Source organism: Nerophis lumbriciformis, linkage group LG10, assembly GCF_033978685.3.
Source record: "Nerophis lumbriciformis linkage group LG10, RoL_Nlum_v2.1, whole genome shotgun sequence".
NCBI lineage: Eukaryota > Metazoa > Chordata > Actinopteri > Syngnathiformes > Syngnathidae > Nerophis > Nerophis lumbriciformis.
The window spans coordinates 44,904,082-44,925,691 of NC_084557.2; the positions used below are offsets into that span (position 1 = coordinate 44,904,082).

General features: G+C 40.8%; 1 protein-coding gene across 2 annotated transcripts in view; it reads right to left on the bottom strand.

Moving 5' to 3' along the window:
• LOC133612285 (voltage-dependent calcium channel subunit alpha-2/delta-1) overlaps nt 1-21,610 on the bottom strand; it is a 412,014-nt gene that overhangs the window by 102,504 nt on the left and 287,900 nt on the right. The window contains exons 23-26 of one of the 2 annotated variants that reach the window (XM_061969551.2): nt 21,557-21,572; nt 16,827-16,831; nt 5,803-5,863; nt 5,583-5,674 (exon numbers count right to left, since the gene is read on the bottom strand). In XM_061969551.2, coding sequence (XP_061825535.2) covers nt 5,583-5,674; nt 5,803-5,863; nt 16,827-16,831; nt 21,557-21,572 — 174 coding nt within the window. Of the gene's footprint in view, nt 1-5,582; nt 5,675-5,802; nt 5,864-16,826; nt 16,832-21,296; nt 21,573-21,610 lie in introns of those variants that run through there. The other variant, XM_061969550.1, reaches the window with a different exon arrangement.

Genomic DNA, 21,610 nt, shown 5'->3' on the forward strand with positions numbered 1-21,610 from the left:
CATTTGTTGACAAAGTGGTGACCCTCGCACCTTCCTTGTTTGTGAATGACTGAGCATTTCATGGAATCTACTTTTATACTCAATCATGGCACCCACCTGTTCCCAATTAGCCTGCACACCTGTGGGATGTTCCAAATAAGTGTTTGATGAGCATTCCTCAACTTTATCAGTATTTATTGCCACCTTTCCCAACTTCTTTGTCTCGTGTTGCTGACATCAAATTCTAAAGTTAATGATTATTTGCAAAAAAAAAATGTTTATGAGTTTGAACATCAAATATGTTGTCTTTGTAGCATATTCAACTGAATATGGGTTGAAAATGCAAATCATTGTATTCCGTTTATATTTACATCTAACACAATTTCCCAACTCATATGGAAACGGGGTTTGTAAAACCTTCATTAAACGTAAACTGATGTTTCTGAATGATTAGTTTTTCAGTGCCAACAAAGATGTCGATGTAATGTGTTGCAAGAGAATTGCAATGCACAAGTCAGTCCCAACAGAAGAAATATAAACCAACCAGGACGCCGTCAGAGGGGACGCAAACTCCGTGACACGCAACACGCCCACTAACGGTACGTGCAATGTTAAAGTTTGGACACACTGTTCAGTTTTTAGTTCTTGTTAGCTGGATCTTAGTCGATCAGGTCCTTTTTGGTGTACTTTTTGCCCATTTGTTTTTTACTTTTTCAGTTCATGCAGAAGCAACATAGCAGTTTTGAATTGACTTCAATGCTGTAGAAAATGTTGAACACATTTATTTCCCCTTGGACTTATAAACCTTTTTGTTGTACCTTTTCATATAAACTTTTGACATTATCTGGACTAAAAAAAAACTGTGGACCACATTGGATTAAAATGAACTGTAGTCTTTACATAACTTGTAAAATATTAATAGTACAATATTTCCTAATATCTACAAAACCAGTGAAGTTGTCACGTAGTATAAATGGTAAATAAAAACAGAATACAATGATTTGCAAATCCTTTGTTCGAAATGAGTATGTTTTGCAAATAATCATTCACTTCGAATTTAATGGCAGCAACACATTGCAAAAAAAGTAGTCATAGGGGCATTTTTACCACTGTGTTACATGGCCTTTCCTTTTAACAACATTCAGTAAACATTTGGGAACTGAGGAGACACATTTTTTTCCCCCATTCTTGCTTGATGTACAGCTTTAGTTGTTCAACAGTCCGGGGGTCTCCGTTTTGGTATTTCAGGCTTCATAATGCACCACACATTTTCAATGGGAGACAGGTCTGGACTACAGGCAGGCCAGTTTAGTACCCGCACTCTTTTACTATGAAGCCACGCTGTTTTAACACGTGGCTTGGCATTGTCTTGCTGAAATAAGCAGGGGCGTCCATGAAAAATACTTTGCTCAAAACCTGTATGTACCTTTCAGCATTAATGGTGCCTTCACAGATGTGTAAGTTACCCATGTCTTGGGCACTAATACACCCCCATACCATCACAGATGCTGGCTTTTTAACTTTGCGCCTATAACAATCTGGATGGTTCTTTTCCTCTTTGGTCCGGAGGACACGACGTCCACAGTTTCCAAAAACAATTTGAAATGTGGACTCGTCAGACCACAGAACACTTTTCCACTTTGTATCAGTCCATCTTCGATGAGCTCAGGCCCAGCGAAGCCGACGGCGTTTCTGGGTGTTGTTGATAAACGTTTTTTGCCTTGCATAGGATAGTTTTAACTTGTACTTACAGATGTAGGGACCAACTGTAGTTACTGACAGTGAGTTTCTGAAGTGTTCCTGAGCCCATGTGGTGATATCCTTTACACACTGATGTTGCTTGTTGATGCAGTACAGTCTGAGGGATCGAAGGTCACGGGCTTAGCTGCTTACGTGCAGTGATTTCTCCAGATTCTCTGAACCCTTTGATGATATTACAGACCGTAGATGGTGAAATCCCTAAATTCCTTGCAATAGCTGGTTGAGAAATGTTGTTCTTAAACTGTTCAACAATTTGCTCACGCATTTGTTGACAAAGTGGTGACCCTCGCCCCATCCTTGTTTGTGAATGACTGAGCATTTCATGGAAGCTGCTTTTATAACCAATCATGGCACCCACCTGTTCCCAATTAGCCTGTACACCTGTGGGATGTTCCAAATAAGTGTTTGATGAGCATCTTTTGCCAGCTTTTTTGAAACACATCACATTCCAAATGAGCTAACATTTGCAAAAATGAACAAAGTTTACCAGTTCCAACGTTGAATATCTTGTCTTTGCAGTCTATTTAATTGAATATAAGTTGAAAATGATTCGCAAATCATTGTATTCAGTTTTTATTTACCATTTACACAACGTGACAACTTGACTGCTTTTGGGTTTTGTAATTATAAACATATCCGACTGCATTTTTGTTGGCTGTAGATCGGCTTTACAACAGTGTAACATGCATTGACAAGAAACATGGTTGCAACGGAGAAATCCACACGTTCTGCTTTGTGTAGAGTGTTCTCAACGTTTCTTTTGAACACAAACGTTTCAAAGGCAGTTGCAGGGCAAGAGCAAGTGCAACCTTGGCTTTGAATGGATCAGGAATAGCTGCATCCATTAGCAGGGGATAATGGTGGTAAGCTATACCAGAGGTGAGATCCATTAGATGATGACCATTCAAACACTATGAGTCACTGTGTAGAATGACAACATAAAGCTTCTAGGAAAGCTAAGTCCATCAGCCTGATGTCACCCTGCTCAGACCGGACTAATCAAATGAGCAGAGTCATGCTCTGCCCTTCAGACGCTGACCATTGGGGAAGATTGAGGACGTCACCGTGCATGCAAACAAAAACACACACACACACAGGTCTCTAGTGTCATTACTGCACACACACACACACACACACACACACACACACACACACGGGTCTCTAGAGCAGTGGTTCTTAACCTTGTTGGAGGTACCGAACCCCACCAGTTTCATATGCGCATTCACCGAACCCTTCTTTAGTGAAAAATTAAATGTTTTTTTCAAATTCAAGTAAAAGTTATATGTTTTTGGTAACACTTTAGTATGGGGAACATATTCTAAGTAACAAAGACTTAATTTAGAGTTTTTTGGTTAGGGTCAGGGTTAGAGGGTTAGGGTTATAATAAGGCCATGCCGAATAAGGCATTAATAAGTACTTAATAATGACTAGTTAAATGCCTACTGAAACCCACTACTACCGACCACGCAGTCTGATAGTTTATATATCAATGAGGAAATCTTAACATTGCAACACATGCCAATACGGCCGGGTTAGCTTACTAAAGTGCAATTTTAAATTTCGCGCGAAATATCCTGCTGAAAACGTCTCGGTATGATGACGTCTGCGCGTGACGTCACGGATTGTAGAGGACATTTTGGGACAGCATGGTGGCCAGCTATTAAGTCGTCTGTTTTCATCGCAAAATTCCACAGTATTCTGGACATATGTGTTGGTGAATCTTTTGCAATTTGTTCAATGAACAATGGAGACAGCAAAGAAGAAAGCTGTAGGTGGGAAGCGGTGTATTGCGGCAGGTGTTGTGCCGGATAACGCACCCCCGCCGTAGAAAGCACCCCTTGACTGTTGTGCCGGATAACACAGCCGGTGTTTCATTGTTTACATTCCCGGAAGATGGCAGTCAAGCTTTACCATTGGCCTGTGGAGAACTGGGACAACAGAGACTCTTACTAGGAGGAGTTTGAGTTGGATGCGCAGACGCGGTACCGTGAGTACGCATGCAGCTGCGGCTTCCAAACATTTGATCGCTTGCCCGTACGTGCGTGCCGCTATGTGCATGTCACGTACGTAACTTTGGGGACTTTGGGGAATTATATGTGCTGTATGAACTTTGGGGAGGCGAACGGTACTTTGGGCTGTGGGATTGAGTGTGTTGTGCAGGTGTTTGAGTTGTATTGGCGGGTTATATGGACGGGAGGGGGGAGGTGTTTGTTATGCGGGATTAATTTGTGGCATATTAAATATAAGCCTGGTTGTTATGTGGCTAATAGAGTATTACTGTTTTAGTCATTCCCAGCTGAATATCAGGTCCCACCCGCCTCTCACAGCATCTTCCCTATCTGCCCTCTAGTCCTTCACTCTCACTTTCCTCATCCACAAATCTTTCATCCTCGCTCAAATTAATGGGGAAATCGTCGCTTTCTCGGTCCGAATCGCTCTCGCTGCTGGTGGCCATGATTGTAAACAATGTGCGGATGTGAGGAGCTCCACAACCTGTGACGTCACGCTACTCGTCTGCTACTTCCGGTACAGGCAAGGCTTTTTTATCAGCGACCAAAAGTTGCGAACTTTATCGTCGATGTTCTCTACTAAATCCTTTCAGCAAAAATCTGGCAATATCGCGAAATGATCACGTACGACGCATAGAATGCACCTGCTATCCCCGTTTAAATAAGAAAATTGCATTTCAGTAGGCCTTTAAGAGCCAATATGTTACTATTTTTATAATTACTTTTTCATGTAAAATTGTTACTTTCTAATGTAAAATGGTGACATTTGTCATATAAAATTCAGACTTTTATCACAATATTGCCATTTTTTTTGGTGTTCTTGTAAAATAGTGAAATTTTGTGAGTAAAATGATGAATTTTGCCAAGTGAAATTCCAATTATTATTATTATGATATTGTCGACATTTTTCAAGTTTTCTTATAAAATTGTGACTTTTGCCGAGTGAAATTACAACTCTTCGTAAAATTGCCAAAATGTTAAGCTTTTCTTGTAAAATTGCGACTGTTATTGAGTAAAATTCCAACTTTTATCCTAATATCGCACAAATGTTCAGTTTTTCTTGTAACATTTTGAGTAAAATTATGACTTTTATTATAATCAATCCATCCATCCATTTTCTACTGCTTGTCCCTTTTGGGGTGGCAGGGGGTTCTGGAGCCTATCTCAGCTACAATCGGGCGGAAGGCGGTATAACCTTGGACAAGTCGCCACCTCATCGCAGTTTTATTATAATACTGCCAAAATTTTAAGTTTTTCTTGTGAAATTCCAACAAATTTTTCACAACAAGCTTTTTTATATTTGCATAATTTGTATATATTATTAATGTTGTAAATACAAATCTTTATAAATCTAGAAAGGGTGGTCCTAAAGAGGTAGGCATTTTTCGGAGGTCTCAAGAAGGTAAAAAATACAATATGTTCCCCACACTAAAGTGTTAACTTATAATAATAAGTTGAACCGTGCATGAACATCACCTTGTTCAAAGAACAAAACCAACACAGTGCATAAACTCACAACAAATTACACACCTGCAAATCAGTCAGCTGTTGCCGTATCCGTAATACGCCGATAGGGAGATGTTTGTATTTACACGATGAGTCGGGTGTGTCTCGACCTCCGCCGAACCCCTGAGGCCGACTCACCGAACCCCTAGGGTTCGATTGAACCCAGGTTAAGAACCACTGCTCTAGTATCATTACTGCACACACACACACGCAGCAATGCAACACAGTGTACATTGATAAAGGCGACATCATGTGGCTCGGTGGTGTACCCTAACCTGCTCATGTGTCGGGTTTAAAAACAACACTTGAGAGAGATGCATGACTCACATGCATCTGGAGTGTTCCTATCAATGTACTGGTTGAATTCGAGGAGAAACTGGGTGTTGTTGAGTGACAACTTCAGCTCTTTGCAGTAATCCCTGAAGAAACAGCAACCGTCAGTTTCACTCTCGGCACCATGTTTGCTCCGGCATGCTCAACGAGACTTTTAAAGGTGAAAACAACCACAAAAAACGAGAAAAAAACCCCAAAAAAAACCTCCACTCACCGTGGAGCGATGAAGGTGTAACCAAAGGCATCGAAGTTCTCCAGCTGGATGGTTTCCATCACTTTGGAAAACACACACACATAAAAATGCAAATTTTTTGGGGGGGATGGGAATGTTGGCATGATTTACACTGAGATGGTTACACGGAGAGTGGAACCTTTTAAGTCATAACGTTTGTGAAATGAAAAGTCTCTAAAGTTGCAGAAAAACCTGCAGTTTGTTTACTTATGTATTTCGGCAAACTTCAGTTCAGTGAGCATTTTAAGCAGTGGTCCAGACTTGTCAGAATCAGAATACCTTTCTTGTCATTGTATGGAAACAACGAAATTGGACAGCAATCCAGCTCAGTGCTTTTAAAACAAACCTACATAAAATAGTCTGAAGACAACAACAATAATAAAACAATTTAAAATGTAAAAAAATAATAAAATGTTTAAAAAACATATTGCACATCTTTATCAGAGGTAAGCAAGTAATAAAGTGGTGAGTGTTCAGGTAAGTGCAGAGTTTAGGGCAATAACAGCTCTAGGATAGAAACTGTTTTTCAGTCTATTCGTCCTTGCTTTGATGGTCTTATAACGCCTCCCTGAGGGTAAGAGTTTAAGCCAGTGGTGACCTGAGTGGGATGAGTCCCTGAGGATGCTGTTTGCTTTCCTGTTGCAGTGTCTCTTATGCCATACTTGCCAACCTTGAGACGTCCGATTTCGGGAGGTGGGGGTGGGGGGCGTGGTCGGGGGTGGAGCGGAGCGTGGTTGGGGGCGTGGTTAAGAGGGGAGGAGTATATTTACAGCTAGAATTCACCAAGTCAAGTATTTCATACATATATATATATATATATATATATATATATACAGGTAAAAGCCAGTAAATTAGAATATTTTGAAAAACTTGATTTATTTCAGTAATTGCATTCAAAAGGTGTAACTTGTACATTATATTTATTCATTGCACACAGACTGAGGCATTCAAATGTTTATTTCATTTAATTTTGATGATTTGAAGTGGCAACAAATGAAAATCCAAAATTCCGTGTGTCACAAAATTAGAATATTACTTAAGGCTAATACAAAAAAGGGATTTTTAGAAATGTTGGCCAACTGAAAAGTATGAAAATGAAAAATATGAGCATGTACAATACTCAATACTTGGTTGGAGCTCCTTTTGCCTCAATTACTGCGTTAATGCGGCGTGGCATGGAGTCGATGAGTTTCTGGCACTGCTCAGGTGTTATGAGAGCCCAGGTTGCTCTGATAGTGGCCTTCAACTCTTCTGCGTTTTTGGGTCTGGCATTCTGCATCTTCCTTTTCACAATACCCCACAGATTTTCTATGGGGCTAAGGTCAGGGGAGTTGGCGGGCCAATTTAGAACAGAAATACCATGGTCCGTAAACCATGCACGGGTAGATTTTGCGCTGTGTGCAGGCGCCAAGTCCTGTTGGAACTTGAAATCTCCATCTCCATAGAGCAGGTCAGCAGCAGGAAGCATGAAGTGCTCTAAAACTTGCTGGTAGACGGCTGCGTTGACCCTGGATCTCAGGAAACAGAGTGGACCGACACCAGCAGATGACATGGCACCCCAAACCATCACCCAACCATGCAAATTTTGCATTTCCTTTGGAAATCGAGGTCCCAGAGTCTGGAGGAAGACAGGAGAGGCACAGGATCCACGTTGCCTGAAGTCTAGTGTAAAGTTTCCACCATCAGTGATGGTTTGGGGTGCCATGTCATCTGCTGGTGTCGGTCCACTCTGTTTCCTGAGATCCAGGGTCAACGCAGCCGTCTACCAGCAAGTGTTAGAGCACTTCATGCTTCCTGCTGCTGACCTGCTCTATGGAGATGGAGATTTCAAGTTCCAACAGGACTTGGCGCCTGCACACAGCGCAAAATCTACCCGTGCCTGGTTTACGGACCATGGTATTTCTGTTCTAAATTGGCCCGCCAACTCCCCTGACCTTAGCCCCATAGAAAATCTGTGGGGTATTGTGAAAAGGAAGATGCAGAATGCCAGACCCAAAAACGCAGAAGAGTTGAAGGCCACTATCCGAGCAACCTGGGCTCTCATAACACCTGAGCAGTGCCAGAAACTCATCGACTCCATGCCACGCCGCATTAACGCAGTAATTGAGGCAAAAGGAGCTCCAACCAAGTATTGAGTATTGTACATGCTCATATTTTTCATTTTCATACTTTTCAGTTGGCCAACATTTCTAAAAATCCCTTTTTTGTATTAGCCTTAAGTAATATTCTAATTTTGTGACACACGGAATTTTGGATTTTCATTTGTTGCCACTTCAAATCATCAAAATTAAATGAAATAAACATTTGAATGCCTCAGTCTGTGTGCAATGAATAAATATAATGTACAAGTTACACCTTTTGAATGCAATTACTGAAATAAATCAAGTTTTTCAAAATATTCAAATTTACTGGCTTTTACCTGTGTGTATATATATATATATATATATATATATATATATATATATATATATGTATATGTATATATATATATATATATATATATATGTATATGTATATATATATATATATATATGTATGTATATATATATATGTATATATATATATATATATATATATATATATCCTGAAAATATGCAAACAAAACTGTGTTTAGAAAATTGATACTTCAAACTTGCATAAATAAATATTAAGGAATATAACATAACTTGGCTTCTGAGAGTTTCAAAATGTAATGAATAAAATGCTAAAGTTGTTGATAAACAAGCAATTATTTTAATAATTAAATATGGTCATTTTAAATGAATTATTATGATAATTTAAAATTAATTATTTCAAATATGTTTACTTTAATGTATAATTCTATGGCTGGATGTAATAAGGAGTCAGAAAAAATAAAAATACAATTAATTTTGATGTTTTTAGCAAAATATAGTAAAAACAATTTTTTTTTTTTTTTTTTAATTAATAAATTTATTTATTTTTAGGTAAGATAAACATAATAATACAATTTATCTCTAGTCTGGATGATTTAGTTCTTGTCACCCTTTTGTCCTCCCGTCGTGAAAAAAGGCTGTCCTCACTCAGGTCCGCATGGAGCTGGAGGGGGCGTGGCCTCCAGCTCCGGCTGAAAATCGGGAGATTTTCGGGGAATATTTGTCCCGGGAGGTTTTCGGGAGAGGCGCTGAATTTCGGGAGTCTCCCGGAAAATTCGGGAGGGTTGGCAAGTATGTTATATTATGCAGGTCCTCTAGAGCGGTGGTTCTCAAATGGGGGTACGCGTACCCCTGGGGGTACTTGAAGGTATGCCAAGGGGTACGTGAGATTTGTTTTAAATACTCTAAAAATAGCAACAATTCAAAAATCCTTATTAAATATATTTATTGAATAATACTTCAACAAAATATGAATGGAAGTTCATAAACTGAACATCAAATCAAGTAGGGTATTCCATTCATTACCATAAACCCAAACACGAACATTATTGTTTTTGCACTTTTTGGCTTCTTATTGAGCTGCTGCATTTTTTGGTTGGGTTGTTTATTTCTTTTGAGTAACTTACTTCTACATTTCTAAAAGGGGAGGAATGTAATAGAGTGATCTGTGTTTGTCTGTTGCCATCTCCTGGTTAATGTTGGCTATAGCGTACTGTGGTTACTTTTTGGTTGGCCAACGATTTACGTGGTGTTGCGCACCTGACGTCAAGTGTGTTGAGTCTGTTCTGAAGTCTACAGTAAAGAGACGTACTTCATCACCTCGCCTGGTTATTGCCTCCAACCCAATACATTACATAAAGGTAAGACCATAATAACGATTTTTTTAATTAAATGTGCTTTTTTGTGTGCTACAGTTTGTATGTGTAAAGTTAAAGTTAAGTTAAAGTACCAATGATTGTCACACACACGAGGTGTGGTGAAATGTGTCCTCTGCATTTGACCCATCCCCTTGATCACCCCCTGGGAGGTGAGGGGAGCAGTGGGCAGCAGCGGCGCCACACCCGGGAATAATTTTTGGTGATTTAACCCCCAATTCCAACCCGTGATGCTGAGTGCCAAGCAAGGAAGAATACTGGTATGAGCTTTTAAACATAACCCGTTAACTGCTGCCAATCAAATGGTGAATAAGATACTCTGTAGGGTTCATAGGTTTGAAAATCTGACTGTGATGAAGTCAGTGCCTCAATGGTATTGAACAATGAGTAGTATTGACTCAATGGAGCAGCGATAGAAGGACATTACCCATGCGCTTTATACAATGCCGCGGACGATTTATAGAATGTTCCTGTTTTACGAGCTTCACAAGCCACTAATACGTTTTGCCTCATCCCAATAGTTATGGACTCACCCTTATTATTGAGAAAAAAACGACAAAATGCACAAGACGCAGCCCCAAAACGAAAAAGGAAATCTGCAACTGCACTGTCGTTTGTTAAATTTGTGAATGAACACAAGCACCTATGTAAATATTCCATGTTGTCATGTCTTTGAAGTCTTACAGAGTTGTGCGGCCATTATATGTAAGAATTAAAATTAGTCAAAAAACTAGGTGGGTGAGACTAATATTTAGGTGTGCTTTATAGCCCAGACATTACGGTGCACGCGTCATGTTTGTGTGCGATATAATATATTTTGGTAATATCGTTATTTTTCTTATATTAAAAACTGAAACATACAAAATTAAAAAGTTGTATAAATTTTTCACAGTAAAATGAAAATCAACAATGGACATTGTTAGAATATAGTAACATAATAATTAGTAATATAATTGTATCTTTTATTTTACTATCTTATTTGACAATGACAAAAATATTCTGATTCTGATTAATGTTGCCATGTTCCAGACCTTGGTTAAATAAAAAAAAAAATAAATAAAAAAAAAAAAGCATTTAAAATAGATCCAAAAATTAAACTCAAATTGTGAGGATAACCAGTGATGGAAAATAGTCCTGGCTGCTCAGTACAATATGGATACGTCAGCAAAGGTAGTAATAATATGAAAACAGAATGCGCACTTGGAACCTCCAAAGCACAAGAAGGCAAAGTAAAGTATGGGCATTAACTTCACTTATTTTTACACTTAAGTTTTGTAAAATTTCATATCAAAACAATGCCCTTTGGTCTTCTTTATTATATTGTTTTTAAAGGATCCACTGTACTTATGTATATATATATATAAATAAATATATATATATATATATATATATATATATATATATATATATATTTTATTTTTTATTTTTTTTCATGAAAATAGGGAATAGCATTAATGTACAGTCGTGGTCAACATTTTACATACACTTTTGAGGACATCATGTCATGGCTGTCTTGAGTTTCCAATCATTTCTACAACTCTTATTTTTTTGTGATAGAGTGATTGGAGCACATACTTGTTGGTCACAAAAAACATTCATGAAGTTTGCTTCTTTTAAGAATTTATTATAGGTCTACTGAAAATGTGAGCAAATGTGCTGGGTCAAAAGTATACATACAGCAATGTTAATATTTGCTTACATGTCCCTTGGCAAGTTTCACTGCAATAAGGCGCTTTTGGCAGCCATCCACAAGCTTCTGCTTGAATTTTTGACCACTCCTCTTGACAAAATTGGTGCAGTTCAGCTAAATTTGTTGGTTTTCTGACATGGACTTGTTTCTTCAGCATTGTCCACAAGTCAGGACTTTGGGAAGGCCATTCGCTGCCTCAACAGAGCCAGTGCCATCATCAAGGACAGCACCCACCCTGGCTCTGACCTGTTCCACCTGCTGCCCTCTGGGAAGCGCTACAGGTGCATTAAAACCAAAACAAACAGGCTAAAGAACAGCTTCTTCCCCAGGGCCATAACCATCCTGAACGGACTGACCTCATAACTGCCTTCTCTTCGGTGCAATAACCCATTCCACCAACCACCCTGTTTTTTTTTTTTTTTTTTTCATGTATATATTCATTTCACACCATATTCATTGCACTTCTACATTTCTTATATTTTTATATATTTGCACATTGTTTTTCTAGCATGCTCACATCGCACTGTATGGAATGGCCTCAATCTCGTTACCTTGCGTAATGACAATAAAGATGATTCTGATTCTGATTCTGATTCTAAAACCTTCATTCTAGCCTGATTTAGCCATTCCTTTACCACTTTTGAGGTGTGTTTGGGGTCATTGTCCTGTTGGAACACCCAACTGCGCCCAAGACCCAACCTCCGGGCTGATGATTTTAGCTTGTCCTGAAGAATTTGGAGGTACCGTATTTTTCGGACTATAAGTCGCAGTTTTTTTCATAGTTTGGCCAACGGGTGCGACTTATACTCAAATAATATTATTTAGCTCATTCACATAAGAGACTAGACCAGGGGTCGGCAACCCGCGGCTCTACATGCGGCTCTTTAGCGCCGCCCTAGTGGCTCCCTGGAGCTTTTCCAAAGATGTATGAAAAATGGAAAAAGATGAGGGGAAATAATTTATTTTTTGTTTTAATATGGTTTCTGTAGGAGGCCAAACATGACACAAACCTCCCTAATTGTTATAAAGCACACTGTTTATATTAAACATGCTTCACTGATTCGAGTATTTGGCGAGCGCCGTCTTGTCCTACTAATTTTGGCGGTCTTTGAACTCACCGTAGTTTGTTTACATGTATAACTTTCTCCGACTTTCTAGGACGTGTTTTATGCCACTTCTTTTTCTGTCTCATTTTGCCCACCAAACTTTTAACGTTGTGCATGAATGCACAAAGGTGAGTTTTGTTGATGTTATTGACTTGTGTGGAGTGCTAATCAGACATATTTGGTCACTGCATGACTGCAAGCTAATCGATGCTAACGTGCTATTTAGGCTAGCTATATGTACATATTGCATCATTATGCCTCATTTGTAGCTATATTTGAGCTCATTTAGTTTCCTTTAAGTCCTCTTAATTCAATTTATATCTCATGACACACTATCTGTATGTAATATGGCTTTTAATTTTTTTGCGGCTCCAGACAGATTTGTTTTTGTATTTTTGGTCCAATATGGCTCTTTCAACATTTTGGGTTGCCGACCCCTGGACTAAACGTATAAGATTTCATGGGATTTAGCGATTAGGAGTGACAGATTGTTTGGTAAACGTATAGCATGTTCTATATGTTATAGTTATTTGAATGACTCTTACCATAATATGTTACGTTAACATACCAGTTGGTTATTTATGCCTCATATAACGTACACTTATTCAGCCTGTTGTTCACTATTCTTTATTTATTTTAAATTGCCTTTCAAATGTCTATTCTTGGTGTTGGCCTTTATCAAATACATTTCCCCAAAAAATGCGACTTATACTCCAGTGCGACTTCTATATGTGTTTTTCCTTCTTTATTATGCATTTTCGGCCGGTGCGACTTATACTCCGGAGCGACTTATACTCCGAAAAATGCGGTAATCCTCCTTTTTCATTGTCCCATTTACTCTCTGTGAAGCACCAGTTCCATTGGCAGCAAAACAGGCCCAGAGCATAATACTACCACCACCATGCTTGACGGTAGGGATAGTGTTCCTGGTTTTAAAGGCCTCACCTTTTCTCCTCCAAGTTTCACTGCAATAAAGCGCTTTTGGTAGCCATCCACAAGCTTCTGGTTGAATTTTTGACCACTCCTCTTGACAACATTGGTGCAGTTCAGCTAAATGTGTTGCTTTTCTGACACGGACCCATAATACATTCATAAAAGAACCAAACTTCATGAATGTTTTTTGTGACCAACAAGTATGTGCTCCAATCACTCTATCACAAAAAAAAAAAAGATTTGTAGAAATGATTGGAAACTCAAGACAGCCATGACATTATGTTCTTTACAAGTGTATGTAAACCAGGGGTCTCAAACTCAATTCACCTGGGGGCCACTGGATGCGGAAACTGGGTGAGGCTGGGCCGCAAGAAAATATTTCTTAAAAAAATCTAACATGCACTTTTTAATGAATTCACCTTCTTTGAATGGCTTTCCCGCCCTAGCAACATACTTGTCAACCCTCCCGATTTTTCCGGGAGACTCCCGAATTTCAGTGCCCCTCCCGACAATCTCCCGGGGCAACCATTCTCCCGAATTAGTCCCGATTTTCAATCAATCAATCAATCAATGTTTATTTATATAGCCCTAAATCACAAGTGTCTCAAAGGGCTGCACAAGCCACAACGACATCCTCGGTACAAAGCCCACATAAGGGCAAGGAAAAACTCACCCCAGTGGGACGTCGATGTGAATGACTATGAGAAACCTTGGAGAGGACCGCATATGTGGGTAACCACCCCCTCTAGGGGAGACCGAATGCAATGGATTTTCACCCGGACAACAATATTAAGGGCGTGCCGAGATAGCACTGCCTTTTTACGTCCCTTACAACCTGTCGTCGCGTCTGTTTTCAAGACATACTTGATCAATAGCCATACAGGTCACACTGAGGGTGGCGTTGTTGTAACTTAAGGGTTATATAGTTCATGTGTGATGATCATTCCTAATTTGCATGTTTGATTTATTGCTGATAAATTGATCTATTATTATTTACAGCTAAAAACAGTTAAAAGGGAATTGATTTGATTCATACATGTATTTGATATTGATTATTTGAGAAACACTGACACTGAATTGAGTTGTTTTCTACTCAATAGCCGAACAAAGGGTTAACTAAAAGACTGCATGTTCCACAATGCATTGCGGCAAAACCGGATGTTAGAAAAAGACCGGGAGCAGGTGCATTGTGGTTGTTGAGATTGAGGATTACGAGCCCACGGGTGATGAATGAATGACAGATAACAAGATTTAGGGATCGTTTTGTACCGTTTTTGTATGCCATTTTTTTCTTATATAAAGTACAACTTTATTACACATTTTCAACGTCCTGTCCAAATCTTTGATCGTAGTTAATCTACATGGCCGTATAAACAACTTTAACACTGTTACACGCACTCGGGGGTGGGGGGGGAATCCGAAAGAGTTAGGGCTGCATGGGATTCTGGGTATTTGTTCTGTTGTGTTACGATGCGGATGTTCTCCCGGAATGTGTTTGTCATTCTTGTTTGGTGTGGGTTCACAGTGTGGCGCATATTTGTAACAGTGTTAAAGTTGTTTATGCGGCCACCCTCAGTGTGACCTGTATGGCTGTTGATCAAGTATGTGTTGCAGTCACTTACATGTGTAAACAGAAGCCAAATACAACATGTGACTGGGCCGGCATGCTGTTTTTACAGGTTGTAGAGGGCGTTAAAGGCAGGTTAATATTGTTGTTTGAGGCCCCTTAATATTGTTGTTTGAGGGAAAATCGGCAGATTTTCGAGAGAATGGTTGCCCTGAGATTCGGGATTCTCCCGGAAAACCCGTATGACGCTGTCAAGCGCCATTCATATAAAACTTGCGTGCCGCACTAGCATTACATTTTCATATTAAAGTGCGGGCCGCAAAATAACGTGTCTGAGACCCCTGATGTAAACTTTTGACCACCTCTGTAAATGACTGCCAGTATGTGTTTTAATTTTGGTGATGCTAAAGCATGAAGAAGACAACCAGGCCCACACACACACACACACACAGGGCCGGCCCGTGGCATAGGCCGTATAGGCAAATGCTAAGGGCGCCGTCCATCAGGGGGCGCCACGCCAGTGCCACAAATGTTGGAGAAAAAAAAAAGAAAAAAAAAAAAAAAGTTGGTACTATTATTTCTAAATACAAAAAATAATCCCACGTTAATTAAAATGCAAAGTAAAGCCTATTTAATAGAAATATTATTTGTTACAACATTACGCCCCCCCCCCCCCCCCCCCCCCCTCCCCCCGCACGGTGCGCCCCCTCCCTTCCCGTATCATGACTCTTTTTGGACGTCACCACATCAAAAAATCAACACAAGATGTCAAAACGGCCAAAACTGTCAGGTGCCCAGGGAAGAAAAAAGAGAAAAGAAGAGGAGGAGAAACGAGAAAAGACAGAGGTAGCAGGTAGGTAACGTTAGCCTACATTAAATTATTTGTCTGTTACAGAATGTGATAGTAGCTGGCTTTTTAGCATTAAGCTAATGTTACATGATTCGGCAATTGCTAATCAATAAATAGCTAGTTTTGTTTTAACGTCGGGTTAATATTGTTGGAGGGGGCTAAATTGTTATGGAAAATAATAATGTAACGTTAGGTAATTACAGTACTCCCACCTTACATTCCTCAGGGACATTTGTATTAGATCTTTTAAGCAGGTGTTTTTTGTTTACATTGTTTTTGCCTTCTGGTTAGCTAATGTTTGCCCTGCAGGTAATAGTCACTTTTCCACCCCTTTATATATTAGGTATAGTTGTAAGTAAAAAAAAAAAAAAGGTCAAAGACAAAGCTATTCAGTTTCTTGTGAGTATATACACTTCACTGCCGATGTGGGGGAGGAGGGCGCCACCTAAAATCTTGCCTAGGGCGCCAGATTGGTGAGGGCCGGGCCTGCACACACACACACACACACACACACACACACACACACACACACACACGGACACGGACACATGACATACTGGACAGAAATGAGGTGCTGGACAAAGACAAATGGACGGTGGGAGGAAGCCGGTGGAGAATGAAATACTTGCCTGTTTGGCCTGTGAAGCCCATGAAGAAAGACAGGAGGAGAGAGTCAGAAAGCAGCATTCGTGATAACTTGGAAAAATATTATCTTATAAAAGACAATATCAAAAGCGAATTAGCATGTGGAGAAAGGACATTGTCGTAAACGTGAAATCTCTCTAAAATATGGACTGTTTAAAATCTCGTAAATGACAAGACAGGCGTCAACGGCCATCATTCACCACGGCGCTCTTAAAGTGAAGACGTTTTGGACTTTTAGAGTACACTTAGCGGCGTGGTGCCGCCTGCAAAAGTCATCACTGGGCGCCGACTTTGAACAATGTCATGGAAATGTGGCGAGGGGATGAAACGACGTCGTTCGCGTAAAAATATGACAGGCAGATTTATCGCCTGTTTCTTTATGGCTTTCAATGCAGCGTTTTGCTCATATACAGTAAATATAGCACATGTTTATCCAGCATGGGGACCTTCTCTTATGAATATAGTTGGTATGGCATGCTACTATGTATGGGGGGGCAGATAAGGATTGATGTATTGGTGGTCTGGTCTGAAACTTAAGACCAATGCACACAGGTCCCGGGTTCAAACCCCGTACAAGCCCCCGATTGTTGCGCTTGACCAGTCTTCCTCTCAAGGGATAAAACACACTGGTCACTCCCGAGTTCTTTTGGATGACATACACAGTACAGGCCAAGAGTTTGGACACATCTTCTCATTTAATGAGTTTTCTTTATTTTCATGACTATTTACATTGTAGATTGTGACATCAAAACTATGAATGAACACATGTGGAGTTATGTACTTATGCTTGGACACGGACCTCCTATGCCTCGCCATTTGCCCTGACCATCTGCCTGCACCCATGGACTGCCTTCATGGCTTGTCCCTCCTCTCGAGTCAACACTAGGTAATTACCCACACCTAGTCTAACAGCACACACGCTTGGATTTTGGTCACACTCCATTCTCAAGCCTAGTTTATATATATATATATATATATATATATATATATATATATATATATATATATATATATATATATATATATATGTATATATGTATATATATATATATATATATATATGTGTATACAGTATATATATATATATATATATATATATATATATATATATATATATATATCACACTCCTCAGCCTTCCCAGTAAGGTCTATTCAGGTGTACTGGAGAGGAGGCTACACCGGATAGTCGAACCTCGGATTCAGGAGGAACAGTGTGGTTTTCGTCCTGGTCGTGGAACTGTGGACCAGCTCTATACTCTCGGCAGGGTCCTTGAGGGTGCATGGGAGTTTGCCCAACCAGTCTAAATGTGCTTTGTGGACTTGGAGAAGGCATTGGACCGTGTCCCTCGGGAAGTCCTGTGGGGAGTGCTCAGAGAGTATGGGGTATCGGACTGTCTGATTGTGGCGGTCCGCTCCCTGTATGATCAGTGTCAGAGCTTGGTCCGCATTGCCGGCAGTAAGTCGGACACGTTTCCAGTGAGGGTTGGACTCCGCCAAGGCTGCCCTTTGTCACCCATTCTGTTCATAACTTTTATGGACAGAATTTCTAGGCGCAGTCAAGGCGTTGAAGGGATCCGGTTTGGTGGCTGCAGGATTAGGTCTCTGCTTTTTGCAGATAATGTGGTCCTGATGGCTTCATCTGGCCAGGATCTTCAGCTCTCACTGGATCGGTTCGCAGCTGAGTGTGAGGCGACTGGGATGAGAATCAGCACCTCCAAATCCGAGTCCATGGTTCTCGCCCGGAAAAGGGTGGAGTGCCATCTGCGGGTTGCGGAGGAGACCCTGCCCCAAGTGGAGGAGTTCAAGTACCTCGGAGTCTTGTTCACGAGTGAGGGAAGAGTGGATCGTGAGATCGACAGGCGGATCGGTGCGGCGTCTTCAGTAATGCGGACGCTGTATCGATCCGTTGTGGTTAAGAAGGAAGGCAAAGCTCTCAATTTACCGGTCGATCTACGTTCCCATCCTCACCTATGGTCATGAGCTTTGGGTTATGACCGAAAGGACAAGATCACGGGTACAAGCGGCCCAAATTAGTTTCCTCCGCCGGGTGGCAGGGCTCTGTCTTAGAGATAGGGTGAGAAGCTCTGCCATCCGGGAGTAGCTCAAACTAAAGCCACTGCTCCTCCACATCGAGAGGAGCCAGATGTGATGGTTCGGGCATCTGGTCAGGATGCCACCCGAACGCCTCCCTAGGGAGGTATTTAGGGCACGTCGACCGGTAGGAGGCCACAGGGAAGACCCAGGACACGTTGGGAAGACTATGTCTCCCAGCTGGCCTGGGAACGCCTCGGGATCCCCCGGGAAGAGCTGGACGAAGTGGCTGGGGAGAGGGAAGTCTGGGCATCACTGCGTAGGCTGCTGCCCCTGCGACCCAACCTCGGATTAGCGGAAGAAGATGGATGGATGGATTATTATATATATTGTGCATATATATATTATAAAATAAAACATAGAGCAACATCACCCCCTCGTGGAACTGTGCCGTCACTACTCCTTCGCATACATAACAGGTGTGTCCAAACTTTTGGCCTCTACTGTATGTTGAGTAAAAAGAACCACCAAGACAGAACAGTAATCGGCCAAGTTTTACTAAAGCTTTAGGAGACCAGCCCTTACAACACAACAATAGCATCGGCAAGCAAGGTCTAAATCAGTGGTTCTTAACCTTATTGGAGGTACTGAACCCCATCAATTTAATATGCTCATTCGCCGAACCCTTCTTCTGTGAAAAATTAAAAAAATAATAATTTAAATTTCAAGACAAAGTTATGTTTTTTTTTATTGGTGCATAAAATTAACCGTGCATGAACATCACCTTGTTCAAAGAACAAAGCCAACACATGAACTCACAAGAAATTACACACCTGCAAATCAGATGGAAAATTGTTTGGGGGTATCCATAATAGATAGGGAGAAGTTTTTATTTACACGATGAGTTGGGTGTGTCTTGACCTCCGCCGAACCCCTGAGCCCGACTCACCGAACCCCTAGGGTTCCATCGAACCCAGGTTCAGAACCACTGGTCTAAATCCAAGCAAAAAGAGTCCGCTTATGTAGAGCGAAAACAGCCCCTCCCGCCCAGAAAGAAATGCAGATGCTACTTCAAAACAGATAAGGAACTGGCCAAAACAGCTCTGTGAGCCGACAAACCGGAGCCCTAAAGACAAAACAAAGAGTTTACTAGCGGACATAAGATAAAAGCAAGGAGGTCACGAGAAGACACACTACATGGAAATACAGGTAAAAGCCAGTAAATTAGAATATTTTGAAAAACTTGATTTATTTCAGTAATTGCATTCAAAAGGTGTAACTTGTACATTATATTTATTCATTGCACACAGACTGATGCATTCAAATGTTTATTTCATTTAATTTTGATGATTTGAAGTGGCAACAAATGAAAATCCAAAATTCCGTGTGTCACAAAATTAGAATATTACTTAAGGCTAATACAAAAAAGGGATTTTTAGAAATGTTGGCCAACTGAAAAGTATGAAAATGAAAAATATGAGCATGTACAATACTCAATACTTGGTTGGAGCTCCTTTTGCCTCAATTACTGCGTTAATGCGGCGTGGCATGGAGTCGATGAGTTACTGGCACTGCTCAGGTGTTATGAGAGCCCAGGTTGCTCTGATAGTGGCCTTCAACTCTTCTGCGTTTTTGGGTCTGGCATTCTGCATCTTCCTTTTCACAATACCCCACAGATTTTCTATGGGGCTAAGGTCAGGGGAGTTGGCGGGCCAATTTAGAACAGAAATAGCATGAAGTGCTCTAAAACTTGCTGGTAGACGGCTGCATTGACCCTGGATCTCAGGAAACAGAGTGGACCGACACCAGCTGGACTGCTGCTGAGTGGTCCAAAGTCATGTTTTCTGACGAAAGCAAATTTTGCATTTCCTTTGGAAATCGAGGTCCCAGAGTCTGGAGGAAGACAGGAGAGGCACAGGATCCACGTTGCCTGAAGTCTAGTGTAAAGTATCCGCCATCAGTGATGGTTTGGGGTGCCATGTCATCTGCTGGTGTCGGTCCACTCTGTTTCCTGAGATCCAGGGTCAACGCAGCCGTCTACCAGCAAGTTTTAGAGCACTTCATGCTTCCTGCTGCTGACCTGCTCTATGGAGATGGAGATTTCAAGTTCCAACAGGACTTGGCGCCTGCACACAGCGCAAAATCTACCCGTGCCTGGTTTACGGACTATGGTATTTCTGTTCTAAATTGGCCCGCCAACTCCCCTGACCTTAGCCCCATAGAAAATCTGTGGGGTATTGTGAAAAGGAAGATGCAGAATGCCAGACCCAAAAACGCAGAAGAGTTGAAGGCCACTATCAGAGCAACCTGGGCTCTCATAACACCTGAGCAGTGCCAGAAACTCATCGACTCCATGCCACGCCGCATTTACGCAGTAATTGAGGCAAAAGGAGCTCCAACCAAGTATTGAGTATTGTACATGCTCATATTTTTCATTTTCATACTTTTCAGTTGGCCAACATTTCTAAAAATCCCTTTTTTGTATTAGCCTTAAGTAATATTCTAATTTTGTGACACACGGAATTTTGGATTTTCATTTGTTGCCACTTCAAATCATCAAAATTAAATGAAATAAACATTTGAATGCATCAGTCTGTGTGCAATGAATAAATATAATGTACAAGTTACACCTTTTGAATGCAATTACTGAAATAAATCAAGTTTTTCAAAATATTCTAATTTACTGGCTTTTACCTGTATACTAGCTGATTTAAACATGACTATGGATTGAGAAAGAACACTTAAAAATATCTCATTCTCACACTATCTGCGGCGAAACGTCGCCGAGGCCTTTAACAGCCCCGTAAACGTTGACAGACTTTCAATAGCAGCGAGGTAATGACACAAAGGCCAGATCACTCAGTCAAAATCTCATCTATTGGGATAACTGCACCATTAGCCAGCAAGTGCCGTGTGGCGACACATCAAAGTGATGGAAAAAGGCTCCAAAGACAGATGCTTTTTAAACTGGAGTCACCGCTAATAACACCCCGCGAGGCGTCTCGAAGCTTTTTTCACAGCAAAGTCATTCACGGAGCCATCACCGGCGGAGCTTTCGGCGTAATCACCACGCGAGGGGCGTCGACGTGTTGGAGCAGAAGGAGGAGAAACATCACATTTGCAAAAGGATGACACAGAAAAGTACTTGCCCCAAGTTGATGCTGCAAATGTCCGGCAAACAAGGCAAGAGAAGAACATG